Source organism: Lagenorhynchus albirostris, chromosome 7 (genome assembly GCF_949774975.1).
Source record: "Lagenorhynchus albirostris chromosome 7, mLagAlb1.1, whole genome shotgun sequence".
Lineage (NCBI taxonomy): Eukaryota > Metazoa > Chordata > Mammalia > Artiodactyla > Delphinidae > Lagenorhynchus > Lagenorhynchus albirostris.
Window position 1 is genome coordinate 10,902,792 of NC_083101.1, and position 26,874 is coordinate 10,929,665.

Consider the following 26,874-nt stretch of genomic DNA (forward strand, 5'->3'; position numbering starts at 1 on the left):
GTAAAATTAGAGTCCTGGAATGCATTTGGCAAAAGTGTGGAGAGACTCTAAATCTCATGTCTGTTTCTGTGTTGGCATCCTATTCACTGTCAGCAAAACGTTTTCCTTCCAAGAGGTTTTAGCATGTGCCCTCAGTGTGATGACTGTAGCAACCCAGCTTTGCTTTTCAAAGGAGCTGATAAGTTATGGATAACTTACTAAATGTCAGATATATTTAATTAAAGTTTATTAACTAACTTCTCTACAGCAAATGCATGTTTTGGACCTTTAAAAAAAAAAGAAAGAAGTAAATACCATTCCAGTGGCCATTTAATCCCAAAACACATGCACTTGAGTCTGTGGAAGTAAGAGATGTGTAAATGAAAGTCTTGGCACCCAATAGGTGCTGGTCGTGAAGCCTTGGCCATTGTTACTATTACAATAATATGTATACATGCACATACTCATGTGCATTCATAGTTTTTTTAAGTTTGCCATGAGACAGTTGCTAATTGCCGCTGACAAAAAAATCTACTACCCTCACGTCTTTTATTGACTGGGGGCAGGATAGGGGTGAGGTGATGATGTACCACAGCTAGTTTCTCTCCCTGTCGTTGGGTATAGTCCATACCATTGTTTTAACCATATTGCGTATTTAAATGGTACTTTAAGAAACTAGCCATCACATTGTTCTGTTAGGATTCTAGGTTCCTTTTGAATATGTAGAAATGAATTCTCCCTCAGAACCTCTGCTCTCATCCTCACATACATTTTTTTAAAATAAATTTATTTATTTATTTGCAGCTGCGTTGGGTCTAAGTTGCCGTGCGTGGGCTTTCTCTAGTTGCGGTGAGTGGGGACTACTCTTCATGGCAGTGCGCAGGCTTCTCGTTGTCGTGGCTTCTCTTGTTGCGGAGCACGGGCTCTAGGCGCGCAGGCTTCAGTATTTGTGGCACTTGGGCTCCGTAGTTGTGGCTTGGCGGGCTCTAGAGCGCAGCGTATTTGTGGCACTTGGGCTCAGTAGTTGTGGTGCACGGGTTTAGTTGCTCCGCGGCATGTGGGATCTTCCCGGACCAGGGCTCGAACCGGTGTCTCCTGCATTGGCAGGCAGATTCTTAACCACTGCGCCACCAGGGAAGCCCCTCACATACTTTTTTGAGTGTCATGTACACTAAAACACTTGCCATGAGGTTACCAATCTGTTACTAGAGAAAAACTACCCACCATAGAATATGCTTTAGTATGGAAAGTTGTTATATGTCATATGCTGAAAAATATTTGAACTTAGTTTCTTAATTCTTTATTTCCACCAACCATTAGTCTTAACCAAAGGAAGAGAATGATGAACGTTTAGGGAGTCTTGGGGAGTGGTGGGGAAGGAGTACTAGTTTTATGAAAGTATTGATCCAGGGCCTCCAGGAAGCAGAACCCTGTGGTTCTGATGGCTACATTAGTAAAATAATGTGAGTGTATTTGTGAAAGATTTTGTAATATGCATAATTGTGCATAATTTAAGTTTCATAATTTGTGGTCTTAATTATGAGTGCAGAGAGACTCCAGCACTTATTCTGAACATTGTTTTACATATGAAAGTAGTTACAAAAGCACTTTTTGGCATATAGACTGTGAATCTCCAATAATGCAACATGTCTGTGTTCTGGCTCTTTATACTAAATCTGGTCAGAATTCTGGAGAAAGTGGCCTTTTGGTATGGCAACTATGTTTTCTACCCTTCTAGAACATATGGTTTTACTTGAAGCATGCTAATTTATCTCTCTTTCACCAGGATTTTAGAACTGGGCAGAGACCTAGGTAGCAGAGTACTGAGCTTTGAGCATTGGCGTAAGGTTTCTGGGATGCCTTATCAGTTTCTCATCTAGAGTTCTTATAAACTGTGCACTTTGATTTGCAAGTAGAGAAGCTACACTATTCATTCATTCAACTGATGTTCACAAGAGGTTGCCCTATGCTTAGTATTGAGCTATATATTAGGGATACAGAAAAAATAAGATACTCTCCCTGCTCCATGGAGCTTACAGTCTAGCAGAGGGAGATAGATAAGTGCAACAAGGTGTTTGAGGCACAGTAATAGTAGTCTTGGAAGGTACAAAGGTTGTACACAGGTAAGAGTGCTCTTTTCTGTTCTCTTTCTTCAACCAGGAAGGCATCATGACAGGTTGGTCAATGTTTGTCAGGCTGTTAAACTGAGGAAAGGGTCTCCCATGCAGAAGGAGCAGCATGAGCAAAGGCGTAACAATATAAAACAATCTGACAGAGTACAGGGTGAGCTGTAAGGCCCACATAAGACAGAAAGATTGGTTGGTTCTAGATGCAGGGGAAACCCCAGAGAGAGCCTTGGTCTGAGAATGTATACCCCTACCCCTGTTGAGCAGAAGAGCACCCTCCTCACATTCCTTTCAGTATACCTCTTGCAAATATGTTGAAGAGATTAATGTACTTTGCTAGAAAAGGGCACAGGTCCGCCCCAGAGCTGGAGGACTGGACATTACTGCTTCTGGGACTTAGGGAGAGCATGCTATATAGCCTTGCTTAACTTTGTTACAAATTGCCAGGTACTGCAGAGGGAGGCCTTGGTTAAATGGTTCTAATAAGTTATACTATTTGTGCCCTGGGGGAATGTTCCAAACAGAAATGGGGCCTCTTGTAATTTTTAGTTAATAGAGAAAGTCTTTTTTTTTTTTTTTTTAATTGTTTGTTTTTACTTTTGGCTGTGTTGGGTCGTTGTTTTGGTGTGCGGGCTTCTCATTGCAGTGACTTCTCTTGTTGCAGAGCATGTGGGCTCTAGGCGCACGGGCTCAGTAGTTGTGGCGCATGGGCTTAGTTGCTCCACGGCATGTGGGATCTTCCCGGACCAGGGATCGAACCCGTGTCCCAATCTGCATTGGCAGGCGGATTCTTAACCACTGTGCCACCAGGGAAGTCTGAGAAAGTCTTTTTTTTATTAATTTAATTTTTATTTTATGTTGGAGTATAGTTGATTTACAATGTTACATTAGTTTCAAGTGTACAGCAAAGTGATTCAGTTATACATATACATATATCCATTCTTTTTCAGATTCTTTTCCCATGTAGGTTATTACAGAATGTTGGGTAGAATTCCCTGTGGTATATGAGAGTCTTAATAATATCTTACCCAGACTATTTCACGAGTTTAGACCAAAAATTTCTTTTGGTTTTCTAGGGCAAGTTGTGTATGTTTTTACTGAGATAATCATTGTATTTTTATTTAATCTTGGTGAAATAGTTGATGACCTGGTGATCAAAGCATTAAAATGTTTTTGAATAGGTAGTATTAGATGCTTTCTAAAAAAATTAACATACAGTAAAATTGAGGGGTTTTGAAAGGGGTGCATAGTTCTATGAATATGGGTTTGTGTAACCACCCTACAATAAAGATACAAAGCAGATTCATTACCTGCTCCCCCCACCAAAAAAAACTCCTTCAATCCCTTACCTTAATCCTGACCCCCTAGCAATCACTGTTTTCTGTTACTATAATTTTATCTTCTGGAGGATGTTCTATGAATGGAATCATACAGTATGTAACCTTTTGAAACTGGCTTCTTTCACTCAGTATAATGCCTTTGAGATTCATCCAAATTGTTGTATGTATCAATAGTTCATTCTTTTTTTATTGGTGAGTTGTAGTCCATTGTGTGTTTGTTGATTCATTGACGTCTTGAAGGACATGTAGGTTATTTCCAGTTTGCAGTGATTATGAATAGAACTGCTATAAACATTTCATGTACAAGTTTGTGTGTGAACCAAAGTATTTATTTTCTATGGTAAATAACTAGGAGTAGACTTGATGGGTCATATGGTAAGGATATGTTTAACTTTATGAGAACCTGCCAAACTGCTTTCCATAGTGCTTTTCTCATTTTACATTCTCAGTTGCAGTGTATGAGAATTCTAACTGCTCTAGGTCTTCACCATCACTTGGTATTGTTGTTTTTAAATTTTAGCCATTCTATGGATAAAGAAGATGTGATATACATATACAATGGAATACTACTCAGCCATAAAAAGAGATGAAATCTTGGGACTTCCCTGGTGGTCCAGTGGTTAAGACTTCGCCTTCCAGTGTGGGCGGTGTGGGTTCAATCCCTGGTGGGGGAGCTAGGATCCCACATGCCTAGGGCCAAGAGAGCCAAAACATAGAACAGAAGCAATATTGTAACAAATTCAATAAAGACTTTAAAAATGGTCCAAATCAAAAAAAAAAAAAGAGAGAGAGATGAAGTCTTGCCATTTGCAACAATATGGATGGAGCTTGAGGGTATTTTGCTAAGTGAGCTAAGTCAGATGGAGGAAGACAAATGCCATATTTTTTTCACTCATATGTGGAATATATAAAGCAAACAACAACAACAAAAATAAATGAACAAACCAAACAAAAACAAGCATGTAGATACAGAGAACAGAGTAGTGGTTACCAGAGGAGGAGGCAGTTGATAGGGGAGGGTGAAATGGGTAATGGGGATCAACTGTATCGTGACAGATGGAAACTAAATTTTTGATGGTGAGCACACTATAGGGTTGACAGAAGTAAAAATATAATGTTGTACACATGAAACTTAAATAATGTTATAAACCAATATTACCTTAATAAAAAATAAATTAAAAAAATAATGAACCAAATAGCAAATCTGTTTATAAAAAAGTATTATGTGATCAGAATCTTCTAAAAAAATTAGTTCACATGTAATTTTATTTATTAGTTAAGGAATTATATTTGTATAAACATATCTACTGTGGGAATACATAGAAGCAGAGTGGTGGAAAGAATTGAAAACAAAATTTTTTTTAGCCATTCTAATATGTAGTGATACCTCATTGTGGTATCTCATTTCTCTAACAGCTAATGATGTTGACCATCTTTTCATGTTTATTTGCAGCCACATATCCTCTTTGGTGAAATGTCCAGGTCTTTCCATTTTTAAATTGTGGTATTTGGTTTTTCATTATTGAATTTTGACAGTTCTTTATATATTCTGGATATGGATTCCTTTTTGGATGAGTTTTCTTTACAGAAATTGAATGACTGAAGATGGAAAGGGTGTAGTGTGTAGTTATTAAAGCGGCTTGCTTATATTTCCAGATTATTCTTAAATCATAGTTTACGCCTCATGCTTTTACAACTGTCAGACTTTTTCTTTAAGAGCCAACCTGTGCTTTATGACCCAGGGGTTTTTCTCACCGTTCTACAGTGGGTTTTCTCACAATTCTACATTCTAAATTCTCAGAGTTTAGAAATGTTAAGCAAGTGAATTGATGTACTGTGATTTCCCCATCTGAAATCCTCTCCCTAGATATAAATTGCTCTTTTGAAAATGAGAAAGGATTATTTCCAGTGAGTGGAGGAAGGGTAGAATTCGATGAGGTCAGAGAATTAGGCCAGAACCTGATCATATAGGACTATATATAGGCCATGGATTTTATTTCATGTGCAAGAGGAAGTATTTACAGTCTAATGAGGAGAATTTTTAAAGACCCGCCCCACCCCGGCCCGCCCACTACATTATAGAATGGATTGGAAAATGGATTGTAGGGAGCCAAGGATTGTAGGGAAACCATTATTAGAATGAATGGTCATCCAAGTGAGAGATGATGGTAGTTTAAGAAAGGGCCGGGGGGGCTTCCCTGGTGGCGTAGTGGTTAAGAATCCGCCTGCCAGTGCAGGGGACACGGGTTCGATCCCTGGTCCAGGAAGATCCCACGTGCCGTGGAGCAACTAAGCCCATGCGCCACAACTACTGAAGCCTGTGCGCCTAGAGCCCACAAGCCACAACTGCTCAGCCCGTGCACCACAACTACTGAAGCCCACTCACCTAGAGCCCGTGCTCTGCAGCAAGAGAAGCCACAACAGTGAGAAGCCCGCACACCGCAACGAAGAGTAGCCCCCGTTCACCGCAACTAGAGAAAGCCCGTGTGCAGCAATGAAGACCCAACGCAGCCAAAAAGAAATAAATTTTTTAAAAAAGAGAGAGAGAGGGCTTCTCTGGTGGCGCAGTGGTTGAGAGTCCGCCTGCCAATGCAGGGGACACGGGTTCGTGCCCCGGTCCGGGAAGATCCCACATGCCGCGGAGTGGCTGGGCCTGTGAGCCGTGGCCGCTGAGCGTGCACTTCCGGAGCCTGTGCTCCGCAACAGGAGAAGCCACAACAGTGAGAGGCCCGCGTACCGCAAAAAAAAAAAAAAGAGAGAGGGAGAGAGACTGAGAAAGTAGGAAAGCCAGGAGAGAGTGGTATTCTAGAAGCCAAGGGAGGACAATGTTTCAAAAAGGAAAGAATTGAGATGCTTGTCCAATTTCTTTCATTCATCAAGCAAACATTCTTGAGTACTTTTCACTTTATAAGACTCCATGGATAGGCCCAGCAGTGATCAGGACAGATAAAGTAGTCCACTCTATCTCTAAATATATTGGGTTGGCCAAAATGTTCGTTCGGGTTTTTTGTAGGGTGTTACGGAAAACCCGAACAAACATTTTGGCCAACCCCATATATATAGAGTCTACATATATATTTTAAGGATTTCATTGGAAGCTATATAGGGATTTTGAGGGCCCATCTATATTCGGTTACGATATTTAAATTTCAGAAAGTTGCCTTGAACACTTTAACACTCATGATTCCATAGTATTCCCAGTTTCTGTTACTAGAATAGAAGGTTTGGTATGCAAATTCATGTGATCCAGAATAACAATATTATTATAGATACATAGGTCATTTAAAGGCTAAATGAAATGCAGAGGCAACTGTAGTGTAGAGGTTACTTACACAAACATGTGCAAGTTACTTTAATTCTCTGGACCTCAGTTTCTCCATCTATAACGTGAGGATGAGGAACTAGTTTATTTCTAAAGCCTCTTCTGGCTCTGAAATTTAATGACTCCATAGTCCAGGACCAACTAATCAGAGAAGTCACAAATAACTGAGATAATGCAACAAACACATCAACTTTCAATGTCTGTAATATCCTTTTCAGTGACTCCTTCAGTAGCCAGATCACCCTCTAATTGAGTGTCTGATGGTGGAAGCACAGGATTTTGATAGTTGAAAGCTACACTAATGAAAGTCCCTGGGAGTGCCTTTGGAATAAACCCAAAGATAATTTTATATATATACATACTTTCCTAAAGGAGATTTTGATGACTCTGGTTTAATGGTTTGGTATAATTGTACTGTGTATATTTTCACTTTCACAAATCTTTTACGTATTTTAATCTCTTCAGTCTCACAACAGTCCTGAAAGATGAATATCTTTGGCTTTATAGACGAAGAAACTGAAGCTTAGAGAGATTGTCACACAGCTAAAATAGTGATTACCAGGGATGCACAGCTGGGGTTGCTTTTGACTTTATAATAACAATAAAAATAAATAAACAAAAAAAACCTTAAAGGGCAGTTTGCTGCAAAAGCTTAATAAGTAAATTTTTAGTTCTCTAACCTAAGCAGCGATCTCCAAAACCAAAAGTAAATGTAGAGGGGAGCAATCAGGCACTGAGGAAAGCCATATAAGCGCGACTATAGGTGTTTTTCTGCACCTGACTGGCACGCAAACCCAGTAGGCCCAGGCATGAGTTAGAAGCTCACTCCGGTCAGTTACCACCTTTCTTCACAGGTATCCTGAATTTTAGAATATATGGGGCACTTTCTCATACATTCCTGTTTAGTCCTCATAGGAACGTTTCAGGGGGAATCACTGTGCTCCTTTTACTGATGGGTATCCTGAGACAAAATGGTGATGATATAATAATAGTAATAATAATATCGCACATTTATTGAGCTTTTATTGTGTGCCAGGAACTTAATGTATATTAAGTTTGTTCTAAGTACTAAGTATGTTACATGTATGAACTCAGTCCTCACAGCAACTTTGTGATGTAAGTAGTAGTATTACCTTCATTTTACAAATGAGGGAACTGAGGCCATACATTTAGTAAATGTAAAAGCTGAGATTTGAATCCAGACAGAGATTTGACTTCATAGCTCATTCCCTTAATCACTATACTTCTAATCATTTCACAAGTCATCATTTCAAGTCATTATGCTGTGCACCTTAAACTTATACAGTACTATATGTCAATTATGCCTCAGTAAAATTGGGAAAAGTTATAAATATAACTTGAATACATTTTGATATTAAAAAATCACTATTGGGCTTCTCTGGTGGCGCAGTGGTTGAGAGTCCGCCTGTCGATGCAGGGGACGCGGGTTCGTGCCCGATCCGGGAGGATCCCACGTGCCGCGGAGCGGCTGGGCCCGTGGGCCGTGGCCGCTGGGCCTGCGCGTCCGGAGCCTGTGCTCCGCAACGGAAGAGGCCACAGCAGTGAGAGGCCCGCGTACCGCAAAAAAAAAAAAAAAAAAAATCACTATTTACTGTATTTTTTTTTTCTTTTTTTTTTTTTTTTTTGCGGTACACGGGCCTCTCACTGTTGTGGCCTCTCCCATTGTGGAGCATAGGCTCCGGACGCGCAGGCTCAGCGGCCATGGCTCATGGGCCCAGCCGCTCCGCGGCATGTGGGTTCCTCCCGGACCGGGGCACGAACCCGTGTCCCCTGCATCGGCAGGCGGACTCTCAACCACTGCGCCACCAGGGAAGCCCCAACTGTATTACTTTTTGATAGATCACAGCCTGAGATCACAAGCCTAGCTTAACCCTCACCAATTTTGTATAAAAGCTGGAAGTACGGATGTGGAATGTGGGTTGTAGGCTTCTATTGAACACCCAAACCTAGGAGGGAAAGCTCATATCATCTTAATAGGCAGGAACATCAGGGTGACTCAGACAAGGCAATAAACAGTCTTTTATTTGGCACCAAGTTCCAGTTTACAGGATGTGAATGAGGCAGCTTAGCAGCAAAACATGAAAAAAAGACTGAGAGATTTGAGTTACTATATACTCAGGACTGATTAATAATATTAATCCATTATCTTTTATGCAGTCATATATATAGTATTATACTGTCACAAATACAGACACCCTAAAGGTGATAAATCCAATTTGCATTCATTAAAAACACAGTATACAGGTCCAGTAATTAGGACTCTGCACTCTCACTGCCGAGGGCCTGGGTTCAGTCCCTGGTTGGGGAACTAAGATCCCATAAGCTGCGCGGCGCAGCCAAAAAATATATACATATAAAAGGGAGTAGGGGAAATACACCCCCTCTGTTACGTACTCATCAATCCACACTAGATTGTGAGCATCATATTTTCATAAGATCCTTACAAGCAGGAACATGTCCAGAGGAGAAGGCAGATGACCAGTGTGATAAGAGGACTAGAAATCCTATACTGTGTAAGTCAGTTTTGGGGACTAGGGATATTAAACTCCGAAGGCTGAAAACTCTTGGTGGAAATAAGGAGGGAGCAGGCTGGTTCAGGTTGGGCAGTGTCCACAGATTGAATAAAGATCAATATGGGTTTTTTTCTTTTTTTGTTTGTACCACATGGCTTGTGGGATCTTAGTTCCCTGACCAGGGATTGAATCCAGGCCCCTTCAGTGAAAGTGCCAAATCCTAACCTCTAGACTGCCAGGGAATTCTCAAGATTGGTATGTTTTTACTACAGGGAGCCATGTTTAAGCTTCAGGAGCCATAGTAACTACTCTCAGCCCTTATGAATCCATGTGGTATAGCACCTCTGGTTCACTTCATCCCCAGCCCTCATCACCACCACTATCACACAGATGAGCAGCTTCTGCTTTTCTAGAACAAGGCCGTCTTACTGGTCACGTTCATAGTTCCAGAGGCACAGAGAAGTCCTCAAATATTTATTTAGTGAATAAATGTCAAGAGATGATTTGAAGTAAGAATTATTAAATAGTGAATCAATGTCTACTTTATACTTCCAAATTCAAAAATACTTGTTTAGAGGCATAATGTGGGGATCCAAGCTATCTATTAATGAAATATATGTTTACGTTTTTTTTCAGAGAAGACTCCTCAGAATCAACCAACTCTTTTTTTCCCTAAATGAACAAGGAATCCTTAAAAGTTCCCATTAACAATCCAAATAGGACAAACCACAAATCTGCAGGGTTTTTTCTCCAACTGGAAAACCTAAATTTGCATGAATATGAAAACTGTTTTCATTGCAAATTGAAACTTGATTCCTAGTTCAAAGATTTCTACGTATAAGAGACTGGAAGGAACTAGGGACTTTGGTCTGAAACTTTATGTTCTTACCCCCACCTGTTGAGTGATGGGATAATATTTTCCCTGAATTCATTTCCTGTGGCATTCAGTTAATTGTAATTTGTGAACCATTTCATCTGTGTTTCCAGGCCTAAGCAGTTAATGGTGGTAACATTGTCTTTTTCCCATCTTTCATTCAGTGACATATAGGGATAATTTCCAAGCATTCAGTTAATACCAGTCTTGTAAATTGCTCGCTTGCTTTCATTCAACTGATGTCATTTTTTAGAAATGTCCTCTGTGGAACTCCATGTGTGGCCTCTGGAAATGGATTTTTATGGTGGTAAGTGTAGAGGAGGAAGAATATATTAGTAGAGGAGAAATCCTATGATTTTTACTTATTTCTGTTTGAATTCTATATTCACAAATGAAATTTTGAGGGTACCTGTTCCCAATTTCATTTCTGCTACACCGCCTGATGCCTTCATTTCAGATAGTGGCAACCTATAAAACCGAGTGCAGTCAGTACTTAGACTATGCAACTGATCAGTGAGTTAGAACCAGCAATCCAGTTGAAACAGATCCCCTTTGTTTTTGATACCCTTTAGCCAGCCAAGTTCCAGATTGCCTGAGCTGTCAGCATAATTTTGGTCTAGTGAGCAGCTGTACTCTCCATTTCTTAAATCTGGCCTTCATCACAGTCTGAAAAGCAGGTTTTGATAAAAATCAGTTTCCAAATGTAATTTGCGTAACCTGAGCCCTTGGAATGGGTAAAATGCTCTTTGTGGGGTTGGGGAGGTATTTTTGTAACAGCAGTGCTGAGTGGAGGTATGACAGTAAGATGCATTTCAACAACAGGTTTTGGTCTGCATTTAACCAAGTTAAGGTAGAACTGGTTGCTAATATGAAGGTACTTAGTGCTCACTCACAGCATGGTAAGAATACATCTAGTTACACAGATTTTGTTGTGACTCCAGTTGTTTCTTTGGTTAAAAAAAAAAGAAAGGCAGCAGCAGCACTGAGGCTCAATTTTGATACGTACCATCCTTCTCTTCCTGTACCCCACCCCCATAGGAGGTAGTTTGTATAATGGGAAGTCTGTCTGGAAAAGTAGTAAGGTTGAGGTTCAGATCCATCACTGACTAGCTGTGTGACCTTGGGTAAATCGCTTTCCTTTTCTGGCACTAGGCATGTACCTTTATCTTTTTCTTAATAAAAATAAAATACATAAGAAAAATTTTAATGTTTAATTTTTTTACATTTCATTACTTTTTATTTTGAAAGTATGTCTGGATTACAGTTCTTAATCCTCTTAAAAGGCTTTATTCTTATGTTTATCTTCTTTAAATGCATATGAATTTCTCCTGGTTAAAAAATAAACATTTGCTTAAATCTGTTGCTTCTTCCTGCAAAATGTTTCTCTATCACTCTTGGAGTGATAATAAATTACTAATTTTATATCTTTACCACTCAACCTGTTTTTAACTGAATCTGATTTTTGTTCTAACCAGTTCACTGAAACTTCTCATCAGTGATCTTTGAGCCTTTTCTTATTCCTCACACTTTTTGACCTGCATTGTGTTTGACAGTGCTCTTCTTTGTGAAACCCTTTTTGTCCCTTATCTTTCTCACAATCATGGGTTTATATTCTACCTGTTCCTTCTTTGATCATGTCATCTCACTTTCTTTCCCTAACTTCTTACCTTCCCCTCTCTGTGTCTCCATTTTACCTTCCGGCTACTTCTCTGCACATCCCCTTCCTCCTTGGAAGCCATAGCTTCAACTCTCCCTTGGGTTGATGACTCCCAAATCCTTCATTCTAGCCTGAACCATTGTCCTCTAAGTAACTGCCTTTGGAAGACTTCTGTTTGACTTGCCCATCATCCTCTGTTAAACTAAAGCCATTGATTTTTGTCCCTCACTTAGCTTTTGCTTTACTCTTTTCTATTAGTGATATCACATTTCTCACAGCCACCTTGGTTTAGAACCTCGAGTTCATTTTTTAAACACTTTCCTATCCCGTCCTCCCCTCATCCCCCCTCTGGAATCTAGTCAGTCAACAAGCCATCTCTAGGGCTCCTGTGCTTTCTTTTCACTTCCATTCAGCCATTCCTTTGTTATCATTCCTGTTACCTAGATGCCCATGCCATCCATCTTGTGGCAACCTGCACATCATTGTGAGGTTAATATTCCTAAAAATACTGCTTTGATCCAGACATACCTCTATTTTAAAATCTCAGTAGCCTTTTATCAGTAGGATAAAATCAATTGCACTCTGTTCCAAACTAGCTTTCTGGACTTATCTCTGACCATTCCTCTCTACTTAACTATAATATCCTATGCAGTTCCTTCAAACACACCTTACGTTTGTGTTCTTTCATTTTACTATTGATGATGTCCTTTTCCTTTCCTGAAGTGCTCTGCTATCTTTTGTTTTCAACCTTTTTATTGTGAAATATAACACTTAGAGAAAAGTAAATAAAACACAAATTTACAGCCTAATGAATTAATATAAAACAGGCACCACTCAAATCAAGAAATAGAACCTTGACAGGATCCAAAAGCTTCTCTCCACCCCAGCACTCTCTTCACTCTGTGTCTCTTTCCCCTCTATTGCTTGTTTGTTATTGTTGTTGTTTTAACTTACTTAATACAAATGGAATCCTACAGTATGCATTCTTTTTTTCCTGGTTTCTTTTACCCAACACTGTTTGTATGCGTCATCTATGCTGTTGCAGTAGTTCAAATACCTTTACTGCTGTAAAGTATTATATTGTACGAATTACACTGTTTATCTACAGTAAGTTGATGAATGTATGGTAATTTTTAATTTGGGACTTTTATAAAGCATGCTGCTGTGAACATCCTTGAACTTGTCTTCTAATACACATGTGCATGTATTTCTGTTGGGTATGTACTTGGGAATGGGTCATAAGATAAGGTGTATCTTCAACTCTAATAATGACACACTTCCATAGTAGTTGTACCAGTAAAACACTTCTACCAATGGTATGTGAAAGTTAGTTTTTCCAAATTGCCACCATAGCTTGAAGTCATTTTTAATTTTTAGCCATTCTAATGGATGTGTAATAGTGTATCACTATGGTTTTAATTTGCATGTCTTAATTTGCATGTCTTTGATTACTGATAGGTTTGAACATCTTTTCATAAGTTTATTGATTATATGGATAGCCTCCTTTGTAAAATGCCTGTTCAGGTCTCTTGCCCAGTTTTCTACTGGGTTGCTTTTTTCTTATTGATGTAAAGGAATTTTACATGTTCTGGATGTGAGCACTCTAGGTTGTGTGTATTGCTTATATTTTCTTTCACACTGTGGCTTGCCTTATCACTCTCTTGAAGTTCTTCATTTTAATGTAGTCCAATTTTATTAATCTTTTCCTCTATGTTTGTGCTTTTTATGGCCTGTTTCAGAAATCTTTTCCTATCCCAAGATCATGAAGATATTCTTCTTTATTATCTTCTGAGTGGTATATTATTTTGCTTTTTTTTTTTTTTTTTTTTTTTGCGGTGCGCGGGCCTCTCACTGCTGTGGCCTCTCCCATTGCAGAGCACAGGCTCCGAACGCGCAGGCTCAGTGGCCATGGCTCACGGGCCCAGCCGCTCCGCGGCATGTGGGATCTTCCCAGACCGGGGCACGAACCCGCGTCCCCTGCATCAGCAGGCGGACTCGCAACCACTGCGCCACCAGGGAAGCCCTTATTTTGCTTTTGATACTTGGGTCTGCTATCTACTTGGAATTAAATATTTTGCATGGGGTGAGGTAGGATCAAGTTTCTTTTTTTTTTTTTCCATATTAGGTATCTGATTGTCCCAACATTGTTCATGGAAAAGAATTGTATTTTCCTCACTGCTCTGCAGTGCCACTCATATCATAAATTAAATATCCATATATGTATGATGATGTTGTAGGATTCTCCATTCAGTTCCTTTGGTCTGTTTGTCTACCTGTGAGCCAGTAAAAGATATCTTAATTACTATAGCTTTAAAATGAATATTGGTATGTGGTAGATAAAGTCATCTTATTTTTTCTTAAGTATTTGTGCTATTTTTGTTCTTTTGCATTTACATATACATTTAAAATTAGCTTGTCAGGTATACACACACAGACACACACACACACAGAACTGGGATTTTGAATGGAATTTTACTGACTGTAGATCTTTACAATAATAACTCTTCCAATCTGTGATCATAACATACCATTTACTGTAAATTACCATTTACTGAAATCTTCTTCAATTTATCTTAGAAATATTTCACATTAAATAAGTATATTAAAATTTTTACATAGAGATCTTATATGTCTTTATTAGATTGCAACCTAGGTATTTTATATGTTTAGGTATGTTACCTAGTTAGGTATGTTTATATGCTATTGTAAATGGCATCTTTTGAAATTTCATTTCTGTTTGTGGCTGGGATAGAAATATAGTTAGTTTTTGTATTTTTTTTAAAATTTTACTGTGCTTGCTAGAACCTCCAGTACAGTGTTGAATGAAGGTATTGATAATGGGCCATCCTTGTCTTCTAATCTCAAAAGAAAAGGTTTTTTAAAGCATTTCACCATTAAGTATGATATTTGGTACAGGTTTGTTTAGATAGTCTTTATTACATTAAGCAAGTTTATTTTCTATTCCTAATTTGCCAAGAGTTTAATAATAATAATTTGATATCTATCAAAGCCTTTTCTTTTTTTTATTAAAGCACTATTTATTGCTTTTAAGATGGATTGTTTTTAAACAAAATACTTTCCAGAATGTTTCATAAGTTGCAATTTTTTATCAGGTTCTGATCTTACAGGAAATGTATCTTTAATAACAATGGCACAACTGACATTTATTGTATTTACTGTATATTAGGAATTGTATTAAGCAGTATAGTGTAGTATGAAAGGTCTCAGATCCTAGTTCAAGATTGTCTGCTTAGAATCCTGGCTCTGCTGCCTACTAGATAGCTAGGTCCTGTTGAGGACCTGGGGCATATTTTTTTATCCTATGTGTGCCTCAGTCTTTTACATCTACAAAATGGGGATAATAGAGTTGTGAGGAATGAGCGAATTATTATATGTGACACATATAGAACAGAACTTGTTACATAATAAGCACCAGGTACATGATGGCTGTTGTCATATACCTATAATCGTTTATTCCCTAGCAACTGCATGAGGTGAGTACTATTGTTATCTCTATTTTACAGTTGATAATAAGACTTAAGAGAACTGAGTTGTGTGTCCACAGTTAACAAAGCTAGGATGTGGCAGAGCTGGAATTCATACCCAGTGTGTCGTAACCACAAAATCAGTGTATTTTAAACTTTTTACAATTTGATCCATAGTACATTGTAATCCACTGCACACATGTACACACAGACATAAAATGCACACACTTTAATTGAAAGGAAGGTTTCACAATATTCACCCTTACTACATGTGATGCACTTTGGTATTTTCTTTCACTTCTTCTAAAAATGCTAGTCGTGATGCTATGGGTTATGACATAATTTCGAAAACACTGCACTAAGCCATAGTATTTATTCATTTATTCATTCATTCATTCAACAAGATGAGCTTCTTCTGTGTAGCAGTCATGGTACCAGATGTTACTGTTAATGGTTTTGTGTTTTCTTTTAATATATTTATTTATTTATTTTTGGCTGAGTTGGGTCTTTGTTGCTGCACGCAGGCTTTCTCTACTTGCAGCTACCGGGGGCTACTGTTCGTTGCGGTGCGCAGGCTTCTCATTGCAGTGGCTTCTCTTGTTGCAGGGCACGAGCTCTAGGTGTGCGGGCTTCAGTAGTTGTGGCTCACAGCCTCTAGAGTGCAGGCTCAGTAGTTGTGGTGCACGGGCTTAGTTGCTCTGCGGCATGTGGGATCTTCCCGGACTAGGGCTCAAACCTGTGTCCCCTGCATTGGCAGGTGGATTCTTAAGCACTGTGCCACCAGGGAAGCCCACTGTTAATGTTTTCGATTGAGACTTAATACTGCAGTATAATCTTGGTTAGGTGTAACTAAGGGGTCCTGCCACTTTTATAAGACAAGAACATCAGTATTGTAAAATTCTGGTCAGATTGACGACCAGATAGATTCATTTATAAATATCCTTGTATTCATTTACTTTTTGTTCTTGCTAAATGATGTAGAAACGGGAACATCGATTTGTGTGAGCGGGCGCGTGTCATTGGTACCCTGAAGAGATGTTGCTAGGGCTCTTACCTGGTTCCGATTGTTATTAATCTTCTAAGCCAACCATATCAGCTGCTTATTCATCATTTTCATTATTTCCTTTGAACTTGATGTTTCTGCCTCTGAAGATTAATCTGTGTTCATAGTGACCCTAACCGAGCTCTGTATTAGCCCTTCTCTCTCTACACAAGAGTGTTAATGTGTGAAGAAATGAAAATTATATGATAGTTCCTGTTACCTGCCTTAGAATCATTTCTGATTAAAAATAAATTCTTAAGATTGTTTCTAAGTTTTGAAAGACTATAGCAAAGACAAGCATGTTACCTTCCTTTCTAACAATGCCCATGTGTGGTTACATTTATTTCTCATGAGTAACCAGCAAGCATCCTTGAGAACACCTTGCAGGAGAAAAATTCTGGGCAAATCATGACTGTTTTACATATAGAGGGGTAGGACATAACTTGATGTTGTATCTGTGGATATTTCTGGGTAACTTATCTTGAGTTAGTCTTGCTGAAGATTAGTAAACTATATTGGCTATTCTAGAAATGAATGAGATTGTTTTGAGGAAAACCCAAGTTAGAGGTTTCTAGCGCCAAAATTGAGACATTACTTTATATGCCAGTTGTTTCTTCTGCTTATACCCTCCTCTCCTTTCACTTGTCTAACTGATAGGCATACTTCAGAATTCACCTCCTCTAGGAAATCTGTTATTACCTTACCCTGCCACCAGACTGACTGAATACTCCTCCTTTGTGCTAGTGGAATTTTTCAAGTTTTTTTAAGTTAGAAAAAAAAAAAGACAGTCAACAATATTGTCTAGTACTTTAGAGTTCATAAAGCTGTCTCATTCTAATACAGACCATGAGGAAGCTAGAGCTCCATGTCATTTATAGGTAATCTGTTAACTCATTGATTCTCACAACAGTTCCTTGAAGAAGGTAGTATGATCCACATTTTATATAGACTAGAAACTGAGGTACCTCTGGAGAGGTTAAGAAGCTTTCCAAAGTCACACAGGAAGTAAGTCATAGAGCCTAGATTTGAACCCAAGGATTCTGACTTTAGAGACCAGGTTCTTAATCTCTATGTTCTACTGCCTCTGCTCAGAAGATTTTGGAGAGCTGACAGTTGTCTCTTTCCTTTCCATCATTGAGTTGAGACTTACCTTGCCATGGGGCCCGAGTTCAACTCTACCTCCCCACCCAATCCTCTTCCCTTGACTGCCAGGCAAATCTGCTTACCTAATGCCAGTCTTCTCAATTAAAGTTTAAAGTTCTTAAAAACTGTCTTAGTGTTCACCCTCCTCTCTTCTCTTACTCATGGGGAGGAGAGCAAAAGAGGAAGTTTCCAATAGTTTTTACTTTAATGTTTGATTTTTTTCCCCTTCATTCATCAATTTTCAGAATACTGAATTGGTGTCCTAGAAACCTCCAGTGGTAACTAATGAAGTTTTTCTTTTTAATATTATTATGAACTCATTGATTTTTATATCTGAAGTGTTTTAATCCATTGCCATCATTCTTTTTGATGCATAGTCTGCTCCATTTAAGGCCAATGGGAGGCTTTTATGTTGCTCCCTGTATCCTTTTGACATAACCCCATTATTAGTCTTGGGTAGTACAAGACTCATCTTGTATACATTCTGCCTCAAACCTGAAATCAACCATTTCTCTTAGGAGTCCTGGCTCCTGTTCATAGGAAATGGTATTTTTAGAGTACACTGTCTGAGCCCTTTTACCTTCTAGTATTCCTGATCAAGACAAACATTGAACTTCTCTGATAAATTAGTAAGAGTCTTCTCTCCTACTGTTTTTTAACCCATTGCTATTTTTGTAGATAGCAAGCTGCCTTGTTCAGAGTTTTAAATACCTATCATTTTTCAAACCCTCAGATTTTCATCAACAACTCTGTCTGTTATCTTACTGAGCACTACAGTTACTAAGAGCCATAGTTTCTACTTTGTTTTTGTTGCTATTGTTTCTGTTGGTGGTGGTGTTTTATATATATATATATTTTTTTTTTAATTCAAGTATGGTTGATTTACAATATTAGTTTCAAGTGTACAACATAGTGATTCAATATTTTTGTAGATTATACTCCATTTAAAATTATAAAATATTGGCTGTGTTCCCATAGTCTCTACTTTGAAGTGCTTATTTGCCTGATTTTTTTCCCCGTTATATTTTCAGGTAGACTAATAGATTAAGAACATTGAATAGATTAAGAGTGCTATATGGTTATGAACATCTCCTTTGTGTTGTTAGGCTCACTAGTAAAAGAATACTGTAGATGTAATGAATCTGAAATTTCAGATTTCATGTGAGGAATATAACATGATATCCTTATGTAAAAGATAGGCAAATTTCAGTGAGGCATATAACATGATATCCTTATGTATAAGATAGAGAAATGTTTGGCCTAATTAACAGACAAAACTAGTTGAACAGCTGTTTCCAGCTGGTTAATTTGGTTAAGTCAGATTGAGAAGGGGCTCCAACAGCTTGCCTGAGGCCACATTTCTGTTGAATATTGTTTTAAGGTTGGAAATGAAAATGATCTAATATTGACCATACAATATTAGAGAAGAGGAGGAGGAGTGAGAAATAACTAATATACTGGGTGGCAGGACCGGATCCCCAAAGAGTTCCATAGACCAGAATGACACATAGAATTTCTTATATAAAGATAAATTTGATCAAAGACAAGTGTAAAGTCCTACCATTGGGTTTAGAAATCCTACACTTCCCAAGAATGGAATAAGAAAGATATGCGTTAATGTTAATATGTGATAAATACTTCAGGATTTAGATGTCTGTGAACCAGATGTGAATTAAATGTCGGGGGGGATTGGAAATACATCAGTCTCAAAATCAGAAAGTCTTGAATTCTAATTTCAGTTCCACTCCTGATTATATAACCAATTAAATTTCCTTACCTCTTTAAGCTTCATTTTTTTCCCATTATAAAATGTGTAGCATTTTTATAGCATAGCATTGATAATTATAAAATACTATGTATATACTGGTGTTGATAGCTGCAGATACATAAACAAAACTAATTGAGTCTTAAATTGAGAAAATCAAACCATTTAGTTCTGGATACTTTGTTTTACGAGAAATTTTGATACTATATGATTAAGAATAAGAAATAGGAGAAGAAAAATTAGGAACCCCACTTATCTTTAAATCTCTGAATGGTTGGTATATGAACTAGGCTAGGTTATACATTTATTTTTTGCCCGTGAGCACGTAACTCAGGGCAATGAGGAAAGCTTCAGGTTAATAGACTCTGGCTCAGGGTAAAGAAAAGCTTTTGAACCATTAAAACTATCTAAAACGGAATGAATGGAATGAAGTACCTTACTGAGTCACTGGATATGTGCAAGTAGAGTTCCAACCCCTTGTCTTGGAATATCGTAGAGGGAGTTCATTTCATGCCTCAGATAAAGGTCTGTTGGAGCCAATTTCTAAGGCCCTTTCTTAACTCTTAAGATTCTTGATTCTGTAATATGGGGATAAAGATACCTCTCACAGTCATTGAGATGAATAAATAAGACAGTAAAAACTTCTTGAACACTGCATGGTACACGCTTGGTACTCACCGAATTTTCTTTGCCGTATCTATAAGATAAAAATAATCCATGCCCTGGTCTTGGTACAAGTGAGATAATGAATGTAAACATACTTTAAATACCCTTCAAGTCCTTTATAAGAATCAGAGGTGCAGAAATCTCTATCTGACATCTGGACAAGCACCATTTGGGACAGTTTGCTTCTTTCTGTTTGTTCATTTACAAAGGGAGACCTTGGCTTTTTTTAAGCTGTGTGTGTGTGTGTGTGTGTGTGTGTGTGTGTGTGTGTGCGCGCGTGTGTGTGTGTGTGTTTCCCAAGGGAAGGGCCTGACTTACCTGCGTAGAATGGATAGATTTGCCTTGCCGTGGCCACAGAGTATGTTGGTTAGGTACATAGACTTTGGGGGTTCCAGCCCTAGTTCCCTTTCTTACTAGATGGGTGACTGTTGAAGAGTGATATTACCTCATGAGCTTCATGAGTTTCCTCAGCTGTAAAGGGTACCTCAGTTAGGTTTGTTGTGATGATTCGGCACAATAACACGTGTTAGGTGCTTGGCACAGATCAGAATCTTTGCAGGAGGTTTCTTTTTTCCTTTTTGTTTTTTTAATTGAGGTATATAGTTGATTTACAGTGTTCAGGTGTACAGCAGAGTGATTTGGTTATATACATATTTAGATTCTTTTCCATTATAGGTTATTACAAGACAATGAATATAGTTCTCTGTGCTACACAGTAGGTCCTTGTTATCTATTTTATATATAGTAGTATGTATCTGTTAATCCCAGATTCCCAGTTTATCCCTCCATCCTCCCTTTCCCCTTTGGTAACCAGAAGTTTGTTTTCTAAGTAATATAATATGTTATTTGTCTTTCTCTGCTGGAGGTTTCTTGGACCCGCTACCAAGGTCTGACATAGTTCACCAAGGCACTTTTTTTTGTCATATGCCTGTTCTTTGGCAGTTGCTTGGTCCAAAGTGGAATTTGCTTGGTCCAAAGAGGAAGTGAAGAGCTATATTCCAGCCTGAATTTCTGCTTTGACTAATTTGTTTGTTGCTAGACAGTGAGTTCCTTGACTGTGGGGATTATGATGATTTATTTCTGAATACCCAATACCTAGTACAGCGCCTGGACACAGAGTAGATGTTCTGCTGGAATGTAAGCTTCACCAGGGTCTTTTATTCATTGCTGTATCCATGCCTTACAACAGTGCCTAGAAGAGAATAGTTGCTCAGTATATATCTATTGGATGCGTGGATGGCTTAGCTGGGCATGGAAGCTTCTTCGCTTGTTAATAATTATAACTATCATTTATTGGGTATATACCATATGCTGGGCACTTACATACATGGTAAGTAATCCTTACCACCTTCCTACAGGGTAGAAGTGATGGGCTGTTGCTAAAGAAGGTAAGGGAGAAGGAGGAGTCAAAGATACCTTCCAGGTTTCTGACTTGGTTACTGGTCCAAGTGATGATGAAACTCAGAGGAAGAAATGTGAGTTCTTTTTTTAGTTAGGCTATGTTTGTGGTATCTACAGGTAGATGCAGGAGTCTGTTCCTACAACAAGGACTTTAAAGATGCCACCTCTTTGCCAGTTAGCCTGGAGAGGGTAATGTTCTGGGTCTATCCAGGGTTGCTAATTTTAGATCTGCAGGCTTAAAGCCATTATTTCCACTGTGTTCTAACTTGCATATGTTCAGTTTCTGTTCCAGATGATCGGGCTGAACAACGAACCTGTCTCATTTGTGGGGACCGCGCCACAGGCTTGCACTATGGAATCATCTCCTGTGAGGGGTGCAAAGGGTTTTTCAAGCGGAGCATTTGCAACAAGCGGGTATATCGGTGCAGTCGTGACAAGAACTGTGTCATGTCTCGGAAGCAGAGGAACAGATGCCAGTACTGCCGCCTGCTCAAATGCCTCCAGATGGGGATGAATCGGAAGGGTGAGTGGTGCTTGCGGCTCTGCTACCCACACTTCACCCATCACTTTATCTTTAGTGTCAGCCATTAAGCCTTGGAGTTATTCATTTCCCAAGCCTGCACTTGTACTACACATTTCCCAAGCCTGCACTTGTACCCAAAAATGAATCTTCCTACAGGGATCTCCCAGATTAGGTGGGAGAAAAGACTGGTGAGATGTTAAGGATCCTGTGAGAATGAATGCACAGGGTCCATGTGACAAGACCCCAATTAACAATCAGGTACTAAGTAGGATTAATATACTCCACTAGTTCTTTTTTTCAGGGCATGATGAAAGGAAGCAGGAATTTTATATGAAATGGCAGGAAGGCAGTAGGTCCCCTGAATGTGTTATCATTTTGTTTGGTATAAGCATGGCATACTCAGGTTGGGCATACCCAGAAATCTGCATCCAGGTTGGTGAAGAATTTGGGATTTATTGGGAAGTTTTCCAAGAGCCATTAGCCTAAGATGACATGAATAAACCAATATTCTAAGGGGGTTAATCCAGAGGGCAGCTTTGAAGAATGGATTGGGGTGGGGGAAGCAGAAAAAACACTTAGAAAGTATTTAGAAGAGTCCACAAGAAAGGTATGAAGGATCTGAAGGAGAGGAGGAGGGGAAAGTAATGGCACAGATGGGGAGATGTGGGAGAAGCTCACCTGATAGGAGTTGGTGACATACTGACTATTGGGCAGTACCAGAGGTTGAAGCTGATAATTCGAATTAAAGTAAATTAATTGAGGCTTCCCTGGTGGCACAGTGGTTGAGAGTCCGCCTGCCGATGCAGGGGACACGGGTTCGTGCCCCGATCTGAGAAGATCCCACATGCCGTGGAGCGGCTGGGTCCGTGAGCCATGACCGCTGAGCCTGCAAGTCCGGAGCCTGTGCTCCACAACGGGAGAGGCCACAACAGTGAGAGGCCCGTGTGCCGCAAAAAAAAAAAAAAAAAAAGTAAATTAATTAATAAAAGAATGGGGCAAAATGTTGACCTTGGTAGGTGCTGAATTTGAAGTACCTGAGAAGGACACACACATAGATGTCCACTAAGGAAGTCGGATTGGAACTGAGCTGAAAAGTCCTGCTTACAAGTAGAAGTTTGTGGAGCTATTGGCATAGAGGTGGTAAAGTTTTGTTAGTGGGTAGAAGTCACCCAAAGAGAGAACTTGGATACAGAAGAGGAAGAGGGCCAATGTCAGAACTTTAGGAGTATTCTCATGGAGGGTGGAGAGCCTTGCAGTGTAGTTCAGTAAAAGAATAGAGGTTCAGGAGGGGAGAGGTTGGTGACAGACTAGCTCTGTGACCTTGGGCAGTTTGCTTTATGTCTCTGATGCTAAATCTTACCTTTAAAATGGTATGATAATACTTAACTTTCAGAGCTCTGTAGAGGATTAAATATGACTATGTGTATAAAATACCCAGCGAGGTATTAAGAGCTCATAGTAGTAGTATGGGGTGGGGATTAGTCAGATTTAATGAATTGTTCAAATTGGTTTTGTAGCAGACACTTCAGACTGGTTTTTTAAATTGTGTATGGGATAATAAGATTTTTTTGAAAACTTGCCTATTATGAAGAGAGGTAAGAGAGATATAGAAGGGCATTTAGGTAAATATAGGTCATTTATAATTTACTTACAATACTAATATTTACTGAGCATTGTGTGTACCAAAAAGTCTTGTATACTTTCTATGCATTATCTCATTAAATACACACAACAACCCTATTGTTAACTATTACCCTCAGTGTACAGAGGCAGCTTAGGGAGGTAAAATGACTTACAAGTAGTTGGATTAGTGGTTGTTGTATTGACAGTTAATAATTTTTAAAATGTAATTTGTTATTAATCAAGCAAAACTTGTACCTAACCAGATGGACAACACACTGCTTCACATGTCTACTGTATGGGATAACTAGTTGCGTGTTGGAATGTGCTATATTTACTGAATGATAAAAACATTTAATAGGGCATTTAAACTGTTACCAACTTTGTCCCCTGTCTATGTTTCTAACCTCATTTGTCCAGAATTTACTGTACCTCAAGCATGCCTTGCACTGTCCTGCCTGTGCTAGTTTCCTTCCGCTACCTAGAAATCCTCTCCCTTCCCCACTATCAGTTTACTCCTGCAGAAATCCTTACAAGCCACCAAGTAATGTATTGAAGAGAGAGTCTGGTCATCTGACTTGGTTTTGGTCTACAGTTTTCTCATCTTCCTTTGTTGCCTTCACTGAGAGTATTTTATCAAAGCATATTTATGAGTTGCTTTCTTGACTACTCTCTCTGATGAATCGTCCTGCTTATTCAGTCATGAGTGTGAGATTCTGAGGCTTTCAGCCAAACTTGCCTCTTCCAGGGAGGAAGAAGCTTACCCAACATAACCCCTCTAACCATAGCCAGGAGAAGATGACACATGAGGTGTGAGGGATGTAGAGCTGCCTTCCTAGGCCCGTTTGCATGCAGAGCAGACAGGCTCAGTTGCATGGTGAAGGCTGCGTCTCAGAGAGAAACCCTGCCACCTCCTGGTTGGTGCTGAGAAAGCAGAATTAAAATTGCAGTTGCCGCTGGAGTATTTTTGGGGTGATGGAACTATGGTGTTTGACACATAATTTTATGCATCTGTCAAAAGCTATAGAACTGAGCACCACAAAAGAAGTGAATTTCACTGTATATGAATTTTTTTTAAGCAACCAGTATGGTGGGCAGGGGTGGAGAGAGACTGTAGCATTTAGCAAATGAGTCTAATACTACAAATAAATCACATAGCCACACTGAAGGGAACGAGGAAGAAAGGAGCTGGCCTTGGAAAATAGTGTTTTGACTGTATGCTGTTAAAACTGAAGACAAAAAGAACTGTATACAAACAAAGCACTCTGGTTTATAAATTTGATTCTCTCAAGGTTATGGTTTAGGAATTCTTTCACTACTTTCTTTGTATACTAGGGTTGAACAAATAAGGAAATAAACTGTTGATAATGAGAGTTGGGTTTCTCACATCAGGGAAAGAAGTTATAAATCAGGAAAGGGGAAGGCTAGAATGAAACCTCTGGTACTAGATTGGAGTCAGAGGTTATTGTAATATGGAGTCATGTTTAGATAGATTAAAAAAACATAGATGTGTGTGTAGATACATGAGTTGGTTATACATACATATATTTCCTAGCTCAGCCATTGAGAAGGGCTAGAAGCAATGACACCCCCAATAGTAACGAGCGCACCTAGCGTCCATATCTTGGTTTCTAAATATCAATAAAAGGAATCAGAAGTCCTTGGAGAACTGGTTGATTTTAGGGCTGAGGCAGGGAATATATAAGATGAGTCTGGAGCATCTTGTGGTGCCGGAAAGTTAGAAGGTGCTATATATATATATATATATATATATATATATATATATATATATATATATATATATATATATATATTAGTTTATAACCCAAAGAATAAAATATCCATGAGTTCATACTGATAAAAAGAACTGAATAAATAGAGGAATGATGATTCTTCCTTACAGAGGAATTCTAGTAAGTGTTGAAAAAATGAGGGAAATAGAAAATCACCATTAGAACACCACAGTAGTTGCTATAGGCAAGATCCACTGATGGATGCTAAAATAAGAGAGCATGGGTTTAAACAGAAACAGAATATTTAGAATAGTCTCAGAATATTTAGTAATTACAAAGAGAAAAATAGTACATTTCAGTAGGAAATTCTGACAGATATCACTTTAGCCAAAGGATCAAGAGTAACATCAGTGTGTTTACATTGACATCATGTACCCCCTGATATGATCACTAAGAAGGGCACGCATATACATATGCACATATACACACACAGGGATGGATAGATTTATCCCCAGTCTCATCATGAGAAAACATACAAGCCCAAATTGAGCAATATTCTTCAAAATAACTGGCATTCTACAAAATACTCTTCATAAGTGTCAAGGTCACAAAAGATAAGGAAAGACTAAGCAACTGTCACAGATTGGAGGAGACTATGGAAACATAACTGCTACATGCATTGTGAGATCCTGGATTGGATTCTGGAACAGAAAAGGGACATTAATAGAACTGGGAAAATCTGAATAAAGTCTTTGGTGAATAGTGTTCTACCAAAGTTAATTTTCTAGTTTTGATGAATGATCTATGGCTATGTAAGCTTAGTTAACAGAAGGGGAAGCTGGGTGTAGAGTATACGGGAATTCTCTGTACTGTTTTTGCAGTTGTTCTATAAATCTAAACTTAACCTCAAAATTTTAAAAATTAACTGTTAAAAAATACAGCTGTCACGTGTGAGCCTACACTCAGCCTATGCCCCCCATCTCTGGACATAGATATCTTTTCAGACCTTGAACTTGGCTGGTAAGGAAATTAATTAGCAAAGCAATGAGGGAGATTTAAATAAGTGTGGTGAGTAGAGGCTGGGCCCTTTCTGTCCATCCCCACTACTACACCAATACCCCCGAAACACATCCTCCTCATACATCTTGCAGTCTTTAGGTAAAGTCGGGCTCCTCAGAATGATTCTCAAGACCTCTGGCATCCCTTCCCTCTCCCTTCTGCTCTTCCCACATAATCCAGTTCTCCAAGAACTCGGGGATATTTCATGTTTTGGGGGCTTTGCACATTTGGTTTCATCTTCCTGGAATGTTCTACCCCCTCTTCTTCACCTGACTATATATACTTTTCATTCTAGACTCAGCTTTTATTTGTAACATCCTCTAAGACGCCTTCTCTGACACCACCCCCCACCATATAACCCTTTCGTGCTTCCATCGCCCTTTTTTGCTCTCTGCATAACGCTGATCACCTTGTGCTCTTTGTCTGTGTACTTGTCTGTTTCCCCCACTGCCCCCATTATTAGACAGTGATCCTCTCATGGGCCATGACCAAGTCCTACTTTTCTCGTGTCCCAATTAGTGTAGGATGCTTCCTGGTTTGATGAATTGACTGTGGTGGTGGCGGGGGCAGGGTAGGAAATGGGATGGGAGAAATATTGTTAAAAT

At 39.0% G+C, this 26,874-nt stretch overlaps 1 protein-coding gene across 2 annotated transcripts in view; it reads left to right on the top strand.

Annotated features, from left to right (window-relative positions):
* The window catches only part of NR6A1 (nuclear receptor subfamily 6 group A member 1), a 202,397-nt gene that overhangs the window by 145,456 nt on the left and 30,067 nt on the right, over positions 1-26,874 (top strand). For both annotated transcript variants that reach the window (XM_060153299.1, XM_060153300.1), the window contains exon 3: positions 21,615-21,857. In XM_060153299.1, the coding sequence (XP_060009282.1) occupies positions 21,615-21,857 (243 nt within the window). The remainder of the gene's footprint in view (positions 1-21,614; positions 21,858-26,874) is intronic.